This window comes from Muscardinus avellanarius (assembly GCF_963383645.1).
Source record: "Muscardinus avellanarius genome assembly, chromosome: 2".
NCBI lineage: Eukaryota > Metazoa > Chordata > Mammalia > Rodentia > Gliridae > Muscardinus > Muscardinus avellanarius.
This window is the reverse complement of record NC_137787.1, coordinates 191,184,758-191,205,899: the sequence shown is the minus strand read 5'-3', so window position 1 is coordinate 191,205,899 and position 21,142 is coordinate 191,184,758. Positions and strand designations below refer to the sequence as shown.

General features: G+C 43.0%; 1 protein-coding gene across 9 annotated transcripts in view; it reads right to left on the bottom strand.

Annotated features, from left to right (window-relative positions):
- Window positions 1–21,142, bottom strand: part of PCCA (propionyl-CoA carboxylase subunit alpha) — a gene marked incomplete at both ends in the record, with an annotated part of 369,697 nt that overhangs the window by 174,994 nt on the left and 173,561 nt on the right. For 7 of the 9 annotated variants that reach the window (XM_080689189.1, XM_080689192.1, XM_080689190.1 and 4 more), the window contains 2 exons: window positions 3,811–3,885; window positions 5,213–5,356. In XM_080689189.1, coding sequence (XP_080545315.1) covers window positions 3,811–3,885; window positions 5,213–5,356 — 219 coding nt within the window. The remainder of the gene's footprint in view (window positions 1–3,810; window positions 3,886–5,212; window positions 5,357–21,142) is intronic. The other 2 variants (XM_080689193.1, XM_080689195.1) reach the window with 1 other exon arrangement.

Below are 21,142 nucleotides of genomic sequence, written 5' to 3'. Positions count from 1 at the left end.
CCGTGCAGGAACCACGGGAACTGGACCCGGCCTTTCATGTCCGCAATGCTCGCCTCTCTCGCCTCACCCTCTACATGCAAAATGCTCTCTTTCAGTTGCCATTAGTTCCCTGAGGTATTATGTTTACACAGCTTTTCCCGCAGCTTGGCTTCGTAAGGACACAGCCCCAGTCAGTTTTGACTTGGGGGTTTTCATGGGGGGAGGGGGCAACGCGAGTTCAAAATATCCTTTTGAAGAGTGTGATTGCTGTTAACCGGGCAGTGCGTGAGTTAGTACATCACTGATTCTTGATTTCCTCTCCTAGTTTGACACCAGCAGTGAGGCATGGGGGTTGGCCATGGAAAACTTTTCAAATGAGCAGGCAGAATATTTATTAGATCATGGTGACCAAGTTTTGGAATCCGAAGTATTTAAAACTTAATCGAAATCTTTAAGGCTGTCAGGCATATCCTAGGGTCTGGAAGATGGAGGAATTTCGTGGAAGCTGTTGGAGCAGCAGGACTTTGATGCCCACCACCGTACAGGGGTGAAACGAGATGAGCAGAGATGCGGGCAGCCGTCACCTGTGGGAAGAAGCCTTCCCAATAAACAGCGGCCCAGCTGTCTGCGACAAGTCAGAAAAAGGTGAACCCAGCGGCTGTTAGGCCTTTAATATTTTAATTTAGGCAATTATCAAGGGACCACATGTAGAACCTCTTGTCTAGGATATCCACATGAGGGTAAGATGATGGCTTTATTACACACTGACATCAAAAGATAAGCCACAGTTTCATTCTCTTCAAAAAAAAAAAAAGAGAGAAAGAAAGAAAAAGAAATAACACCACTATTAGTCTCTCTGTAAGGTTTTCAGAGAGAACATTATAATGTGCCCAAAGGGCTTTTATTCTTTAATTTGCAAACACAAACAAAAATATAGTTATATGTACATTCTATATGAAAATCTTAATTTCAAACAAAAGCCATTCCATTACTGACAAAAAAAATAATACATGGCCTTCTATTGTCTGAAAACGTACTCCAGAACCAAAACTCAATTCTGTAAAGTTCCTAGTGTTCATTTTTTAAGAAGGATCCATTAATAGGGCAACTTTAAAGTCAGTGACATCACAACTGACCTCCCCAACACTTAGCCCCACGACGGCAGCTGGCAGTTGGGTCACATTATAGAAAAGAAACCTGTGCACTATCCTTTTCTTGATTTTAGTACTAACAAGTCAAAGAGCTAACTTTGCCATCGTGTCACATTTCAAGTCATAGAATACTCGCTAATGCTGGTTTTAAAAATGAGATGGGTACAAGTTTGAAAACTTTTGACTTTAAATATATCCCATCTTGTGCTACATACAGTCCTACAAAACTACTGAGAAACTTTGACGTCCAACCCACTGGTAAAATAACAGGCAAGAAAGAATATTTACTACATTTTCCTATATTTAAATTCATATTAAAATTTTTAATTACCTGAGCAATACCATCCTAAAAGTTAAGTTCCTTAGGGCTCCTATAAATAACTATGAGTTTATTATTTACTAAGATCATGATCATAAAAGGTATGTCTTTTTACTTAAAAACATGCAGAGTAAAACCAAAATGTATCATATGTGATGAATACATATAAGCAAATCAACATTTCCAATTTAAAATTATAACAGAGCATGAAAACTCTGATTTATAATCTACTGTTTGTGCAGCCTTTTGCAAACAACAATCAGCTATTTGTTTACTTCTAACAAGTCAGCCAAATCAAGTGCTCATTCCTCCATGGAAACAGAAACTAGAGAAATTTGCGTTAAGCACTTTAAGAAAAAAATCGAAATGGAGACAAATTTCTGAGCAGAAAAAAACCCCTGTGGTCTGAAAGTAAATTTATAAAATATGATGATCGAAAACAAGAAAAAAAAATCCTCTTTACCATACCAATATATTTCAGGCTTAAATAAGCATGTGAAAGTCCGACTCATAAGTTAACTCTTAAGTATGGTTTCTTGTGATCAAACAAGGTAAAAGCCAAAAATGGTTTCCCAAGTCCCACTGACTGATCTCATTTTTAATAAGGCAAAGAGGGAACGCCACCAGCAAGGACCACGAGGAAAACACCCCAGCATCTCTGTAGGATGTTCTCAAACCACTGCTCAGAAACCTCCAGCATAATTAAAATCTCCTTCTTCAGGACCACAGTGGACCCTGGAAAGTCTGAGACGTCTCCCACCACCCTTCATGCTCAATTCACCTCTCCCCCAAGCACAACTCCCAGCCCTCCGTGTCTACCTGACAAGTGACAGCCCAATCTGATTAAATGCTTCCAAGGGAGGGGACTCGTGGGCCTCCATGACAGGCCAGAAGTGATCACCATGGAGATACGTAATTACAGCTGTCAGCGCATCTCCTGTCCTGCTGACACCAATTTGATTGCTCCCAGCAATAATGATAGACAAAGCTTAGTGTGCTCTCCCCTGCACCCAATCACTTTATCTCTTCCTTGGTCCATTTAGCTGACACGCAACATTCACAGAAGCAAATAACAGCAGTAAGCAGAACATTTAAGGCATTTTAATTGTTTTTTCTTTCTATGGATGGCTCACAACTGCAAATGTTATTACATAAAACTCCTGCTGCAGCATTAATTGAAGAAAGATTTGCTGGGACCAAGACTGTGGGGGGTGTAGTTTGTCCATTATCACTTGTACTTTCAACAGGTCTCACGTTTGAAAATTGCAAATTACAAAAACTTGCGAGGGCAAAATGTTTGACATCCTGTTAGCTATTACAACATGGTGAAAACTTCCAACAACCGTAGTAACCATTATCAATGCTTATTTAAGACTTTTTTTGTTTGATTAAAAAAGTGTTTAGATATGTCCCTCTGATACTTGTTTTCTCATCTGCTATTTAACGTCACATAATGCCTGTTAAATCTTTAAATTTTTTTCCCCTGCCTTCGGGCTTTGAACACAGCATGGAGCCGGCAAGCCTGGGAAGGGTCAAGTCCCTTTGGAAAGCACATGGACAAAAACAATTTAAAAAGTGAAATAAATCATATATCCAATCACATCTTCGAATTTCGAATTCTTCCTGTAATATTTCACCATCTTCTTGGCAGTAATCAAACTGAGTACTCATTTCACAGATGGCGCTGACTGGTCATCCTCTAGCTAACATAGTGTCATTTACAAATGCACTTACTACCTGCATCAGGAGACAGGCTACGTCCTTGTTCTTTCTATGCAACAAAACTATTTACGGAACAATTGCTAAATATAGACAAACTGGAATGAAATGCACAGCGATCGCTTTTTAAACTGTGTTAACAATATGTATCTTAAAGTCGGAGGTACCTAACCAAAAAAAAGGCACACTTTGTTTTCCTCAGTCCAGTTCAATCAATTGGCTGGTTGTGTGGTTAAATTTCTTGACATCTGGCTATACAGGGGAGCTGCATTATGTTTACTGAAAAGACCAAATTGTAACACCACACACACACACACACACACACACACACACACACACACAATCATTTACAGTTCTTAGGATTACATGATCTTTTTCATTACAGCTTTCAAAAGAATTGGAAACTCGTACACTATCATTATGTCATCAAATGTCTCTGAGTTTCCTGTCAAGAAAATTCTGATTTTCCTTAGCACCATAAACTATCAAAAAAAAATTTTTTTTTAAACAGAAACACTGACTCCCCGAGAATTTCACTTGTCCTTCAATTTACACACTTTGCTGTTGTCTTGCTTTAACATAAAAGTGCAAGATAAATCACGATTGTAACCCCTCAGTTTATATTACAACTTAACGACTTACACCAGGTAGATGTACGGGCTCTTGGTACTGAGACAATCTCCCGATAGACGGTAAACCAAAAGACTTGTAGGGGTCCTAGAAGTTCAAAGCAAAGGAAGCAGTCTTTGAAATATAAATCAGTACAAGTAGGCTTAAGTACAATGAAGAAGCGTTTTTAGGCCTATTTTAACATACTGTATTTACCAAATCGTAGATCTCAGAATGTCACCATCTTAACCACTAGACAACTTAGAAGAGTATTTAAAAATCACACAGGACTGCAAGCAGATTCTGCCTGACCTTGATCATACTTTATTGAAATTGGTAACAGTCCAACTTTTTATAAAACTTCTTAGAATGCCTTGGGCAAAAATAAAATAACCTAGGCTCTACATCAAAACATACTCAAGTTCAGAACAACAAATGCAGTGCACTAAAGATATTTGTTTTTCTTACTTCTCCAAACAGCGCACATATGGTAAGACTTGGGAATCTGGGTTCTTCAAATAAAGACCTGAAAAGACACCTGCACGTGCTTCTAGATATGATTCCATTTGTAAATCTCTGAGATCATGGGGATAAATGACTCTGTCACGAGAAAGGAAGACACACCAACCCGACACGTGATAGATGGGCACTAATAACCGTGACAAAACATACTTGAGGCCACTTAGAGAGATTTCAAAACAACGTTCAGCATTCTTAAACACAGATACCACTCGTTCGTTTTTTATATCAACATGTTCTACGGCTAGAAGTGAAAGACAGTACAAATGTTGCCTGCAATCTTGGTTCACTCATCTGAAAAGAAGCATCTTTGCGTAATGAGTGATTGATTCCCTGATTCACATAAAAAACATAAAGTACTGAACTAAGAATGTGTGCGTAAAGTCCATAATTAAGACAACGAATTAAGGGTTCATGCTTTATTACAAGCTTCACAATTTAAATTCAATTTGTATTTCATGTAATTGTTAAGGACAAAATTAGGGAAAAAAAACTGTGGGAAAAAATTAAGTAAATATTGAATCAACAACAAACATGCACCCAGAGTAAGACTCTTAAAAATAATTCACAGAAAATTCTAACAGTATTTTTTACCAATGCATTGGAAAACAAGCAAATAGCAAACCAAACAAAAGCCATGGGCCATTGCAGCTCAGGGATATTTAAAGCTTTGTTGTCTGAGAGGATTGATAGCTGTTTTCCTGCACAAAACTAAATGAGAATTAATTAAATTCAATCCTTCAAAACTATTTTGAATTATGTCAAAACTACCTAAATTTTTGATGGCGTGGACTCTGGGTGACGTCATGAAGCTCCTGGCACAGGTGACGGAGCCCTGGCACTGCCTGCCGTGTAGCCGCACCAGGCCTCTGGGCTCACACCCACCCGCCCGTCCTCCCGACACTGCTCCTTTTACCTCCGCGTAGACCCGGCACTCGACGGCCCAGCCGTTGATGGGAATGTCGGCTTGTGTGTGCCTGAGAGGGTAACCCTTAGCAACACGGATCATTTCTTGGACTAGGTCCAGGCCAGTAATGCATTCAGTGACGGGATGCTCAACCTGCAGGGCCAACATCTGACAGTCAGTAGGTGAAAAAAGGGGGAACGGAATCAGAAACAAACAGGAAAACGTGCAAAAGTCGCTGGGTAAAGCGAGGTCAATTATGCTTAACAGTTAATAACACTTGACTAAAAAACCCTGAGCGAGGAAGAATACGATGAAAGAAATCCCACAACGGGGCACCCACCGTGGTAAACCTGAGGCCTAGGAAGGATTTGCAAACCATCTGTCTTATTCACCCAGCTCTGGTTCGCTACGGTCCAACAGTGTTTAACGACTGGAATTTTCCAGGTGATTCTCAACCCCTCTCTGCAAGTCTGGACGTGGCCGAGGGTCAGCCTGTTCTGGCGCCGGCCTGGGACTCGGCAGAGCGCGGGGCCAGGCTGCGTTGCCCCACCTGGGCTCCTCCACTAACCTGTCCTGACAAGCAGCCAGATGAGCGTGCTCTGGCATCGACGTGGCAGCAGGAGGGAGCAGATGGAGCCTGCGGGCCGCTCTCCCCCGGCCTGACCGGGGCAGTGCTTAGCACGCACAAGAGCAAAGCGGAGCTCGCCAATCGCTCTGCTCTCTCAGCAGATTGCGGGGAACTACTCTGGCTGATGCTGTCATGGGAGTACTGGCCTTCCACACTAACACGTGGGACACATATGTGCAAAAACATGGGCTGACACACACCTACAGGGATGGGCATCCTTATAACCTGAGCGATCGCTCACAGATTCCTAGAGTGAAAAGAAAGCCGGGGATGGCACCGAAGGAGAATAACCTGCTTTTTATCTGAAACCTTGAATAAGTTTAAATTTAATAAATTTAAAGAAAACTCTGGCCACATCTGCTACAATGATGCTGATTTTTTTTCTTGTAAAAGTTATGTATATCCTAAATGCATTTCACAGTAATCTCTCGGTGACACCATGTCATACTGCATACCTGGACACAGGAACGGCCAACAAACAAACGAATTATCCTCCCATCTCCCACTACACTAATTGAAGGACAGGCTTAGTCATTATAATAATCTTGAAGCTTATCATAAGCAGACAATGGCATGATCTTTAAAAAAAAAAACGTTCGGTAAAAATAAACAGATGGCGTCCATAATTAGCTCTGTGTGTGTTATGAGTTTGTTTACAGTTTCAACAACATTTTAAGACATTTTGACATAATTTTAACGACAAATCATCACTAAAATAAGCATCTACCCTTTATAAAATAAATGTGACACTAAATAAAGATCTTATTAGATAGTTTAAAATATACTCTTAAAAGTAAATTACAGTTTTATGAGAACTAAGACTTTAACTGATAAACAAAATGAAGCCATCCCTTCTACTATTGCCTCAAACCAGTGTGAAGCTTCAAGAAAGCATCTCAGCCCTCTGATGGAGAGATGAGCCTGCCCCGTGCCTGCTGCCTTACCCAGCTATAAAAACAACCTCAAAAGTTAAGTAAATGATTCATTTTTCTCTTTCAATAACTGGTACCCAGAAAAGTAAGCACTACGTATGGACAAGTAAATATGGACTGAGTGAGTGAATGAATGAGTGAATGGCCAGGAACTCCAACCACACCCAGAGTGGGTTGTCAAGATGGGGCCGGGATTTCCATCACTCCAGAGATGACGTCATCTTCCTCATGAGAAAATGTATATGAAAGTACAGCATAAGTAAAAACGGCCACGTAGCTCTGGACTCCTGGCCTTTTTTTTTTTTAAGTACTGGGGATGGAACCCAGGGCCATTCCACCTCTGAGATACACCCCTGGCCCTGTTTTTTATTCTTAGTTTGAACAGGGTCTCACTAAGTTGCAGAGTGCTGCACTCAGTAGCTGAGGCTGGCGCATCCTGGATCCTCCCCCCTCAGCCTCCCAAGTGCTGGGATTACAAACGCGCCACCACGCCGGCTGTGCTGCCGTCTTTTAAAACACATCACTAAGAAGGATTCAAGATCCAAATATGACAGGGCTCTGTTTTATCTTAAAAGATTTCTCTGTAATTGGTATAGAAAAAGAAGTACAGTAGCCCTACGGTTTGTTTGCTTGCTTGTTTGTGCTACTGGAGATCGAACCCAAGGGCATTCTATCTCTGAGCTATACCCCCAACCCTATTTTATTTTTTATTTTGAAACAGGGTCTTGCTGAGTTCCAGAGGGCCTCACTGAGTTGCAGAGGCTGTCCTCCAACCTTCAACTCTCCTGTCTCAGCCTCCCAAGTATTGGGATTAAAGGATTATGCACCAGCACACAGGGCTTAGGCTCACCTTGAATGGGAGCCAAAACAAGACTCATTCTGTCCCCAATTTAGCATTATGTAACAGAAATACAACATTAACATTTTATAATCTAAATTAGTGAGCTAAGGATAATTTGAAACAAGCAATTAAGTAGGTAATGAAAATTATCAGCTTCAAAGTTAAAAAATCACTATTTATAGAATTGTCTTAAAATACTTAATTATAAGTACTGTCAAAGTCACAAAATAATTTAACATGTCTAAATTGTTCAAATAAAAGAAACATATCTTCTTTAAAGTAAAACTTATATTTTCAACATTTTTTGAAAAAGAAAATTCTACAGACACAGAATTCCCAAACTGTTCAAAAGGATATGTGAAACCTTTCCTTTAGACCTTCTATTATTTGAATCATCATCAGGAATCTTGTAAAGGTAACACTGTTAGAATCATGAAATAAATCCCCTACTCCCAAGAATTTAGCAATAGTTCCCTTTGCAAATTTAACTTAATATTGTAGAGATCAGACTGAGGAATACAATGAAACAAAACGGCTCCCTTGCCAAAACACAATCATCTCAGTTTTAAAAACGTCCTCGGTGGATAAGGCAGGAAGAAAAAGAAGGAAGGGAAGACGAGGCTGGTTAACTAAAACAAAGATTAGAAAAAGTCAAAGATTGGTTTCTGGTAAGCCAAAAGCTCATCTTGTCTTCCTAGAAGAACATGTAATTGCTGAAGTCTGATGCTAATAAACAAACACCTGTCTCAATAAGCAGAAGTGCCGTCAGCTGTCGTGGGGGCGGGGCGCTGGTCACTTCTATTTGGGAAACATCACACTCACTTAGGTTTAACTGGGTTTTTAAGAAGTTTCCTCAGAGCTGGCATGGTGGCGCACGCTTGTAATCCCCGCGCTTGGGAGGCGGAGACAGGAGGATCACGCAGGTTCGAAGCCAGCCACCCTGGCTTAAGAGACCCTGTTTCCAAATAAAACTATAAAATAGGTCTGGGAGTGTAGCCCCGAGGTAGAAGGGTTTCCAGGAACCTCAATACCACAAAAAATAAATAAATAAATAAATGTCTCCTCAGTCGTGTCACCTGGCTGGTGAGCCAGGCCTGGTCAGGCACACTTGTCATCCTAGTACTTGGGAGGCTGAGACAGGAGGATGGTGGATTCAAAGCTAGCTTAGCAACTTAGTGAGGCCCTCCACAACTTAGTGAAACCCTGGTTTTTTTTTTTTTGTTTTGTTTTTGTTTTTTTTTGGTGGTACTGGGGTTCCTGGAAGCCCTTCTACCTCCGGGCTACACTCCCAGACCTATTTTATATTTTTGAAACAGGGTCTCTTACGCCAGCGTGGCTGGCTTCGAACCTGCGCGATCCTCCTGTCTCCGCCTCCCAAGCGTGGGGATTACAAGCGTGCGCCACCACGCCCGGCTGTGAGACCCTGTTTGAAAATAAAAAATAAAATATGGCTGGGGGTATAGAACCAAGGTAGAATGCAGTTGGATTTAAAAACTAGTATAAAGAAAAAGAAGAGGAAGAGGAAGAGGAGGTGGAGGGGAAGAGGAAGGAGGAGGAAGAGGAGGAGGAAGGAGAGGAGGGGAGGAGGGGAGGAGGAGGGAGGGGAGGAGAAGGGGAGAAGGAGGAAGGGAGGGGAGGAGGAGGAGGGAAGGAGGAGGAGGAGGAGGCAGAGGAAGGAGGAAGGGAAGGAGGCAGAGGAGGAGGAAGAGGGGAGGAGGAGGAGGGAAGGAGGCAGAGGAGGAGGCAGAGGGGAGGAGGAGGAGGGAGGAGGGGGAGGAGGATGACAATGAGGAGGCCTGGGTACTTCCTGCTTTTGCTTGCCACTGTATTCATAGCTTGGGAATCCCACGGAGAACACTTTTGGAAACAGTGCTTTAAACACAAAATACAATTCTCTCATGTGACTCCAGCCTCGCTAAGCACATTTTTGAGAACTTGGCTTTCATATTTTTTTGACCCAACAAAATGTGCCTGTTCCAAGAAACACATGAATAAGCGATACACCAGACAGTATTATTTGCACTGTGGATTAATATATTAGCGGTCAAGTATATAAATCTTGCAGTTTGGTCAGCAAGAATAAGACTTCACCACCACTACCCCAACATATCACACTTGAAAAAGCAGTAAGCCCGGCCCAACGAGAACCTCTGAATCCTCAAAGGCAAATTTCTGCCTCAAGTTAATGCCGCGCCATGAGGTCTATGATCAGTTGACAAGGCAATTTCTGCCGGCTGTGGAAGAATTATCATCACAAACTCATCAAAGGCCATATTGTGGGACATAGTCATGTTTAGAGAGTGGAAGAAAAAATAATGTGTGTGTGTGTGTGTGTGTGTGTATGTATGTCTATATATCTACACTAGATGGTCACAAATGGCTAGCTTTTTTTTTTTTTTTTTTTGGTGGTACTGGGGATGAAACCCATAGGCATTCTTCCTCTGAGCTACAACCCCAGTCCTATTTTTTATTCTTTATTTTGAAAGAGGGTCTCACTGAATTGCAAAGGGCCTCTCTGAGCAGTAGCTGAGGCTGTCCTCAAACTCGGATCCTCCTGTTTCAGCATCCCAAATGCTGAGATTAAAAGCGTGCACCACCACACCTATCTCAACAAATAGTTAGCTCGCTCTTTCTTTTTCTTTCTTTCTTTTTTTCACGGCACCAGGTATAGAATCCTGGGATTTGTGCCTCCCAACTATACCCCTAGCCCTGTTTTTTATTCTTTATTTTGAAGCAGGGTCTCACTGAGTTGCCAAGGGCCTCGATGAGTAGCTGAGGCTGTCTGCGAACCGCGATCCTCCGGTCTCAGCCTCCCGAATGCTAGGATTACAAGTGTGCGCCACCAGCACACCTGGCTATGGCTAGCTTTTTAATAAATCTACTTGCGATTTAAATTTAGTTTTGTCTGAGCTGGGTGTGGAGGCACAACACATCTCTAGTCCCAGTCACGCAGGAGGCTGAGGCAGGAGGATGGCTGGAGCCCAGTGGTGTCACCAAGCGGCTGCCACTGGTATCAGCGTGTCCAGAGTTCCCAGCCACTCCCTCTTTCTTTACCTGTTGCTACCAAATTTATCTCCCCCAAAATAAGTATGTCTATCAAATACGACAGTGAGGTAAATTAGAGTTTCCTTCATTTCGGAGCGCTTAATTTCAATGAACTGAGATAAACGACACCTTTCTGACACTGTGTCGTATCAACCTCCATGATTCTAAAATTTATAACTTCTGACAGTGCGTGTTTCATCTTGGCCCTACTCACCCAGCACAAGCTAGAGAGATGCTAAAACCTGTGAGCCAGAGGAGGATGAGACCTTTGAGTCTGGAGCATCTTCCCATCAGATACTCTTAGTGACAAAGAGAAGCAAAGCGCCGGGCGTGGCGGGCACGCTTGTCATCCCTGCACTCGGGAGGCTGAGACGGGAGGATCGCGGTTCGCGGACAGCCTCAGCTACTCAGCGAGGCCCTCTGCAACTCAGTGAGAGCCAGTTTCAAAACAGAGAATCAAAAATAGGGCAGGGGGTGTAGCTCGGAGGTAGAATGCCCCTGGGTTTCATCCCCAGTACCACAAAAAAAATAAAAAATAAAAAATATAAAGCGAGTGTGGTAGATTAGTGAAGGGAATTCAGACAGTCCTTGTTTTGCAACTTTTCTCTAAGTCTGAAATCACTTCAAATAAAAACTAATAAACATAAAAGCAATGTCACCTAAAAGACTTTTGTTTTTCATTACGAAACCTCATGAAAATAAAGAGACCCGACTTGATCAACATTCTTTTCTCTCTAGTCAGAATCCTCCCACTGGGTCAAATAAAAATAGTTATCCAACAGCAGATAATTCGTTCAATATGGTTTTTCTGACCTAAACTCTGAAATATTTTACTGTGATATTTACCTACTAGTTCCTAAAACTTTAAAAACAGGGAGCCAGATAACAAGCAAGCCCTCCGTGGGAGCAAAATCCCAACAAGTGTTAATCACATCTGTGCACGCGTCGACTCTGAAAGAAAGTGAACGCCGAAGGAGGTGGGCGGACGGGGAGAAGAGCGGGGAGTCATGGGGAGAAGCCCCCGGTCGCCTGGACACTGCGGGGCAGCGGGGAGAAGGATTCAGGTTCCGTGGATGGAGGCTCGTTGAGTTGTGACTGTTGGGCAGCCAGAGATGGTGGCCATGCCCTACACAGTGTGCACAGTCACAACTAACACGCCTACAGCACACGGACACAAGATCCCTCCACTTGCACACACCTGCCAAAGCTCCATTGTCGGTTGACAGAAAAGGCGCGTGAAATGCACACCAGAGGTACACGGTGAGGGACCAGGAAGAATTTTTAATGTCAAAATAATGTCATTTTTTTTTTTTTTGTATGTGTGGTACTGGAGATGGAACCCAGAGGCTTTCTACCTCCGGGATACACTCCCAGACCTATTTTATTTTTTATTTGGAAACAGGGTCTCTCTAAGTTACTGAGAGACTCACTAAGTAGCCGAGGCTGGCTGCGAACGTGTGCAATCCTCCTGTCTCAGCCTCCCAAGCGCGGGGATTACAAGCGTGTGCCACCACGCCCGGCAAAATAATGTCCTTTTAAATTTATATAAATCAAGCCAGGTGTGGTGGTACAAGCTTGTAATTACAGTACTTGGGAGACTAAGACAGGAAGATTTTAGGTTCGAGGACAGTCTCAGCAACTTAGCGAGGTCCTCAGCAACTTATTGGGACCCCATTTCATAAATAAAATATAAAATAGGTCTGGGGTTGTAGCTCAGAAGTAGAATACCTTTGGGTTCAATGCCCAGGACCAAAGAATTAATTAATTACTTAGCATAATTTTAAGTAACATTTTTATTAAATCATCCAGTTTAAACTGGCAGATATTATAAAGGGCCGGTGCTTTTATATGGTCAACTTACAGGGCTCAGCTTGGTAAGGCGGTATGGTGGGGTAACACCTTGAAATATTAGGAAATTGTCCTCTTATATAAAATTGAGTTTCATAAATGGATTTTGGCATAATAGGGCTCCATCTTTTTAGTTTGTTGTTATTCTTGCCTGAAAGGCTAACCAATGCCATTATTTTTGGTTCTGCGCTTTGGGTTCAGAGAGAGTCTTTGTCCAGAACAGAATCTAACATGTACCTATTAAACTTCTGAAGCTCTACCGCCTGAGAAGATAGGGTTTCAAAATAAAGATCTTACGTTATTAGATTCTGATCCACAGGAATCAAAGATAAAATGCATGTTGGGAAATGGCCCCAACACACCATCCCTGTGAACTCACCTTGAAAATACTGCCTCTATCCAAGGGGAGCTGTGGGGACGCCACAGACTCCATTAGGAAGCACCCTGTTGACCCCACAAGAATAAACACAGGAGAATGGCATCGGGGCCTGGACTGCACTGCGCCCCCACGTACACGCCTACCTGGTGTCCTGGGCCTCACCACCAACGCATAATGGGCTCGTTAGCAAGGTAACTATGCTGAAAGAGGTCACCCAGTGGGCCTGAGCCCAAGGCAGTCAACTGGGGCCTTGGAAGAGAGAAGACTGGGGCGCAGACACAGGAAGCTCGATGGGAAAATCAAGTGAAGGCATGGCCACCACCATCGAGGCCAAGGAGAGAGGCCGCCACCAAGCCCACCCTGCTGACACCTTGACTCTGGGCTCCTCGCCTCCGGAATGGGAAGAAAACAGTCCCTCTTTACGCCACCCAGTCTGCAGTACTTTTACATGGGAGCCTTCATACACAAGTTGAGCCGACGTGAAAAATAAATTTACAATAGCAAAGAGCCCAGAACCCAAAGATAACGAAGAGCTTACGAGAAGCTTCAAAACCAAACCCTAACTCAAGAGCCTCCTCATGCTTACCCACACCGCCTGCAGAACAAGAACTTCTTTCCCATGATTCTCTACTGAGACTCAGTCAATAAAACAAGAAGGCCTAATGGGTCTTCAAGAAGGCATAGCGTGTCCTACTTTTGATCCCAGCTTCCCAGGAGACTGATTTCAAATGTGTGGCGCATCCCAGCTCTGCATGACTCTGGCCAGCCCCAGAAGCCAGCCTCTATTACTTTAAACATAGTTTTAAAAGATAACTCTTGCTCAGATAAAAAATGTCCCTTCTGAGCCGGGCGTGGTGACGCACGCTTGTAATCCCCACGCTTGGGAGGCGGAGACAGGAGAATCTCGCAGGTTCGAAGCCAGCCGCGCTGGCGTAAGAGACCCTGTTTCAAATATATAAAATAGGTCTGGGAGTGTAGCCCGGAGGTAGAAGGGCTTCCAGGAACCCCAGTACCACCAAAAAAAAAAAAAAAAAAAATGTCCCTTCTGGCAGAAAGGGATTTTTAGGAATTAGTTACAAATCCATTTCCCTATAATTTCTCCTTTTTCCATGAATGATTCTTCAACTAAACACTACAATTCCATTAAAAAACTATTTTAGTCTAGAAAGTCCTCAGTTATTTTTTAAATGTAGAACTACTTTATTATTTTTAAATGTAAAACTACTTAGAATAGGGTATTTGTCCAATTAGATTCAAATGTCAGAAAACAGAATTTGGTGATAATAATGTATTTTTTTCCCCAGCGCTGGAGATCAAACCCAGGGCCTCACGCGTGCCAGTCAAGTACTTCACACGGAGGCAGACGGGGCTGCGGCACTAGTTTCAGCACTAGGATGCAGAAACTTAATTTTATTTTTTATTTTATTTATTTATTTATTTATTTTTGGTGGTACTGGGATTCTTGGAAGCCCTTCTACCTCTGGGCTACACTCCCAGACCTATTTTTTTTAATATATATTTTTATTTGAAAACAGAGTCTCTTAAGCCAGCAAGGCTGGCTTCGAGCCTGCGCGATCCTCCTGTCTCCGCCTCCCAAGCGCAGCATGCGCCACCACGCCAGGCAGAAACTCTTAATTTTAAAACAGTAAAGCAGCAAAGGGCAAAAATCATTTTACAAAAGACTTTCTAAAATCCTCTGGAATATCTCATTTTCATATGATACAAAATTTTTCTCGATAGAATACATGGTGCTTGACTTTCAAATAATTTCAATAATTCTATTGTACTTTTTTGGTCCAGAGGAAAAGCAGGTTCCTTCCCTCTGGTGGTGATTAGTGTCCGCAGCTGATTGAAGTGGACACTTACCTCTCTCTGTGCTCAACGACAAAGGAATGGCCAGACTGAGCAGAAGGACCGCAGTCCGAGGCCAGCCTGGTCAACGGCAAGACCTTGTCTCAAAGTCAAAAAGTAAAAGATACGAGTACGTAGCGCAGGGATGAGACCAACCCTGGGTCCAATCTCCACTAACCGGGAGGAAGGAAGGAAGTAAGGAAGGGAGGAAGGAAGGAAGGGAGGAAGGAAGGAAGAAGTGGGTGAATGAATGGATGTAAAATGTCAACCAGCTGGGTATGGTGGTGCACACCTATAATCCCAGGCTTGGGAGGCTGACAGGTCGAGGACAGCTTCAGCAAACAGTGAGACTCTCATCAACCAATGAAACCTTGTTTCCAAATAAGAAATAAAATCAACTTGGAGGTAGAATGCCTCTGGGTTCAATCCCCAGTACCACAACACACACAAAACAATGTCGGTCAATATTTAACAAGATAGCCTGCAAAATATTATCGGTAAGATCCCCATAGTTAGCAGAAAGAATGAGTGCTAAGTATAAAAAAATGCACTACCGAGCCAGGCATGGTGGTGCACACTTGTAATCTCAGCGCTTGATAGCAAAACGGAGCCCGGGTTCACCTGCCACAGAGAGGACAGGCAGAGTCAAGGTCACGTGGGCAAGTGGACCGCAGCCGCTGGGACACCGGAGAACAGCCTCTTCCAAGGATAGCAAGGGCACGCTGAATGTTCAAGGGTAGCGATGCACATGTGCGTACACACACACACACACACACACACACACACACACACACACACACCTGGACTTTTTAAGACCAAATAGCATGATTTCCCATTTATGAAATTTAGTCAATTACTTAAAAGAGAGAATGATTGCTGTTAGAACCTGCATTCATAGGCTAGAAGATGAACATACAGAAATAATATCGGGAAATGGAACATAAATACAAAATGATAGTAGTCATAAGAGAAAAATTATAAGTCTTAGAGGGTTTACCAAGTATATGAAACCTACAATAATATCAGAGCCAATAGGGAGGAAAATTGAATCAATGATGGAAAGTAGTAAAATAATAGAAGAAATTTTCTCAAGAATGAAAAAACTCTTAACTAAGCACATTGAAAGAGGCCAGAGCATTAAAATCAGGGCTGATGGATACAAACACGCACCTAGACATACTCCAGTTGGGGGGAAAAAAATCACTGAATTCCAATGATAAAAAGACAACTGGGCCAGCCTCCAGACAGCAAGAACACATGACCTACAGTAGAAACGAAGCCAGAATGACCTCAGACTTAACATGAGAAGCCGGAACACAGTGGAATTCATAAACTACTGAAAGACAAGGGCTGAAACCCAAGAATCCTATACTCAATCAAAACACCATTCCCTTCCAGGCCTGGAGAAACGTATTTGAGGATATGACATTTCAAAGAATACAGTCTACATATGCCAGCTAAGGACGTTTCGGGGGAAAAGTATCCCAACCAAACAAATGAAAAGCAACTGCAAAAATAGGCAAAGGCGGAGAAGACGACATAACGCGTTTATAAAGACGCACCTCAGACACCTATCGACACAGGAGCTAACAGAAACCGTGACAGTGGGAGGAGGGAGGGAGGTTAGTTACCAGGAGGAAAGGAGGCCCAGACTGCAGAGGGGAGGGGGAAAGGCAGGAGGAAGAAAGGAAACGGGACGGAGGAAAACACAGTATGACTTGGATACAGGATTTGGGCTTCAAAAAGTTTTGCTGACCTAATTTTTTTTTTTATTCCAAGTAAAATTTGACTTAGAAAGATTTTAAGTTTGATTCAGAAAGATTTATACAGCTTTTTATCATAATTTGATATTAAGAGCTAATAGAATTTACATTAGAACAATTTTAGGCTCAGAGAAAACTGAGCTGTAAGTACAGAGTCCCCCCTCCTGACCCTCTGGAGCCCCCGCTATGCACATAGTTCACTAGAGTAGTAATGGCGCCGGCTGATGGCTCCTGAGCCAGTATCAATACACCATGTTTAATTACAGTCTTACGTTAGGGTTCACTCTTGGTGTTGTATGTTCTACGGGTGTCGACAAAACATAATGACCTGTGCTCGACCAGGACAGCATCATTTCCAACCCAGAACCCTACACTCAAAACACCAGAGGAAAACCCAGACTTCCTCTGGGCAGCGGGCTCTCCCTGCCCCAGGCTGCGCGCCACACGCACCAGTTCAGAGGGCCCGGCTCTCTGCGCGAGCTCTCCTGCTTCCTTTCCTACATTTGGTAGTTACTCAAGGCTTAAGATAGGTCCAAAAAGTCAGTAACATGTGCACTCAGCAATTCAGCTCGATTCACATCCCACAATTTTATACTAAGACAAAATGTCCTTCAAATATACGAAGGGGCTTTTCCACATACCTACAGAGACTACAGTACCCAGGGTACCTCTACAAAGGACCGGCCTGCGCCAGCCTGCCTTCCTCTCTCCTTCCTTCCTTCCTTTCTCCTTCCTTCCTTCCTTCCTTCCTTCCTTCCTTCCTTCCTTCCTTCCTCTCCTTCCCTCCCTCTCTTCCTTCCTTCCTGAAATGGAGCCCAGGGATATTCTACTGCAGAGTCACAACCTCAATTCCTCCCTACCTTTTCTTCTTCTTCTTTTTTTTTTTTTTTTTTGGTGGTACTGGGGTTCCTGGAAGCCCTTCTACCTCCGGGCTACACTCCCAGACCTATTTTTACATTTTTATTTGGAAACAGGGTCTCCTAAGCCAGCACGTGCGGCTGGCTTCGAACCTGCGCGATCCTCCTGTCTCTGCCTCCCAAGCGCGGGGATTACAAGCGTGCGCCACCACGCCCGGCTTTTTCTTCTTTTTTTTAATGGTCACATTAAGTTGCTGAGGCTGTCCTCAAATCTGTGATCCTCCGCCGGGTATGGTGGCACAAGCTTGTAATCCCCGCGCTTGGGAGGCGGAGACAGGAGGATCGCGCAGGTTCGAAGCCAGCCGTGCTGGCGTAAGAGACCCTGTTTCAAAAATATAAAATAGGTCTGGGAGTGTAGCCTGGAGGTAGAAGGGCTTCCAGGAACCCCAGTACCACCAAAAAAAAAAAAAAAAAAAAAAAAAAAATCTGTGATCCTCCTGTCTCAGCCTCCCAAATACTGAATTACAGGCATATGCCACCAGGCCTAGCTTAAATTATTGATTTTAAAAAAAAGAGCCTAGCCATGAGACTAATCAAAATATAGACGTCACTAATCCTGAGGCCATGATAAGACTCTGACAGTGATGAAGACATGAATTGAAGTACAAGAGCTGGCCGGGCATGGTGGCCACGCTTGTCATCCCTGCACTCGGAGGCGGAGGCAGGAGGATCGCACAGGTTCGAAGCCAGCCGTGCTGGCTTAAGAGACCCTGTTTCCAAATATAAATATAAAAATAGGTCTGGGAGTGTAGCCCGGAGGTAGAAGGGTTTCCAGGAACCCCAGTACCACCAAACATATATATATATATGTATGTATGTATATATATACATATATATACGTATATACATATATACACATATATACACACATATATGTATATATATGTGTGTGTATATATATACACACATACATATATACACAAACATACACACACACACACACACACACACACACACACACACACACGCTGAAAGCCCTGGGCAAGCCAGGCCAGCAGCAAGGAAGAGACTGTGAGAGGAATGGAAAGTTAGCAAAAGTAGCAAAAGTAAGGAGTCAGCGAAGAAAGGCAGCAGGGCAGAAGATAAATATGCCAGTGGCCATTAATTTTTTAAAAGGAAAACAATACATTCTTCTAAATTAGAACATGAAGAAAAAGGATGGCAAAAATAAGCTTCTCATAATCATTTTTCTTAAGCACATATTTTAGGGATGAATATATCTGCGGAAAATTACAAGCATTTATCTAATAGATAAACAATTCCATCATTTTAATGTCTTTTCTTTTTTTTAATACAAATAAAATAAGCTAGCTGGGCATGGTAGCTCATGCCTGTAATCCCAGTACTTGGGAGGCTGGGACAGGAGGACTGCAGGTTGGCGCCAGCCTCGGCAACTTAGTGAGACTGTTTCAAAATAGCTTGGAGATAGCATACCTCTGGATTCACTCATGGTACCAAAAAAAAAAAAAAAATGAATTAAGTAAGCTAATCCAATGAAGCAATCTTCACACGAAAAAATAGGAAAAATGAGAAAGGAACAGTTCTCTCAGATATCGTATCATAGTATATAGATACGGTATCTAAACCACTGGGGTACTAGCCCAGGAGTAAGAGGTTGAAAAGAGCAGAAAGCCCAGTAAGCGACACACACACACACACACACACACACACACACACACACACACAGCACGGAAAGACAGCGGCTCTTCTAATCAGTAGGAAAAGAGTACTCAGTAGCAGGTGCAACAACCAGCTAGTTGTTTCCTGAAAAACATGAATGAAATGAAATGTAATTCCAAAGGAAGAGAAGACTTCACCCTGAAAGCTGAAGTAAGCACTAGAGAAAGCACAGAAGAAAACTGTGAGAGCTCTCATGGAGGTGGGGAGCAACACGGGCCACAGCCCCAGCACATTTAACAGGAAGGACTTCAAAGTCCTACCACATACAAAAAAAACTTCGGCATAACAAGAAAAACAAATGTACTAAGACAGAAAGACAGGCAACAAGTCACCTCTGCTTTTTGTATCTATTTCTTTGTTGATCCTGGGAGAAGGGCAGAGTGGTTTCTGGTTCAAAGAGCAGATTAACAGTCTGCTCACAGAGCACCGGAGCTCGAGTCCCCGTCACCCAAGTCCCCGCCGGGCAGCGCAGGTGCCCCGGGACAGGGACCCCAGAATGTTGAAGCAGGCCGTATGTGAGAGCTGCTGGCACTTCTGGCTCTAATCAGGTTTGGAGAGAGACAAGGCAGAGGAGAGAATATGCGAGCTTTGACCTTGAGTAAACCAACCTCTAATGAGAGAAGAGGGACCGTGGCTGACTAAGCTGGGCTGTCAACACGTGGCTGCAGAACACGCAAGCTCTCTTCAGGCTCTATCTTTAGAGCCGTCGCCCTTTAATCCAGAATGCCCCAGTCCTATGGGAAGGCAAAAACATCCAGAGAATACAGCTTCCTGACAATATCCTGAAGGACTATTGTAAGAAAATAAAGGATACCTGCAGGGTAATGAGAAAACCCAGAGGGCAAAGGGCTTGGCATCAAGCCTCGGCATAGAGAGAGGGAAGAGGCTATGAAGAACCACTGGACTCACTCATAATAAGGAAAATTAGAGCCGGGAGAGGTGGCGCACGCTTGTAATCCTAGGACTTGGGAGGCTGAAAGGAGGACTGCAGGTTCACAGCCAGCCTCAGCTACTTAGTGAGGCCCTCTGCAACTCAGTGAGACCCTGTTTCAAAATAAAGAATCAAAAATAGGGCTGAGGCTGTAGCTCGGAGATAGAATGCCCCTGTACCACACCTCCTCCTCCTCCTCCTCCTCCTCCTCCTCCTCCTCCTCCTCCTCCTCCTCATCATCATCATCATCATCATCATACTGGAAGCCGGACATGGGAGTGCATGCTTATAATCCAATACTTGGGAAGCTGAGACACAAGGGTCACAGGTTCAAAGCCAGGCTCAGCAATTTAGCGAAGCTTTCAGAAATCTGATGAGACCGTTTCCATATAAGAAATAAAATTGGGCTGGGGATGTAGCTTGGAGGTAGAATGCCTTTGGGTTCAATCCCCAGTGTCCTTCCCCCCAAAAAAAATCAAATCAATATGCCATTCTATACTGTCATACAGGCAAAGATAATTTTTGGCCAGAGAAAGAAAAACAACCTATCCTGTGAAAGGCAACTTGATAATTCTTAATTAAATTAGAAAAGTACATATTGTTTTTTGGGCAATTTTACATCCTGTGTGTAAAACAGTGGTGTAAAAGGGTATTGATAATTATACTATTAGCAATAGCAAACTACTGGAAAATTATCAACAAGGAACTAGTAGAATTATCTGATTCGACATCCATATAAGAGTATTAAAAGCCATTTAAAATAAGAAGATAGTGGTTTAAGTTCACATGCCACACTACTAAAAATACAGTGTTCAATACTTCTAGAGGAAAATTCAAGGGCTATGATTAAAACAGCATGGGAATGATATGATGGCAGCCCGGGCAGAGTTCGGGCTGAGCTCACGGCTCGGAGGTGGACGCGGCACCAGGACAAAAGGAAGTGTGGTGTGCAGGTACCTCTGCATTGTACCTTCTTTTGAACTGTTTAGGTTTGTTTTTTTTTACAAAGTATCATCAATTCTGAATATTACCATTCCGTAAAATGAGAAACTAAAACTATTTAAGCAAGATTACATATGATAAGCTTCATTAAAATAGCATTTTAATAAATAGTGTGTGTGTGT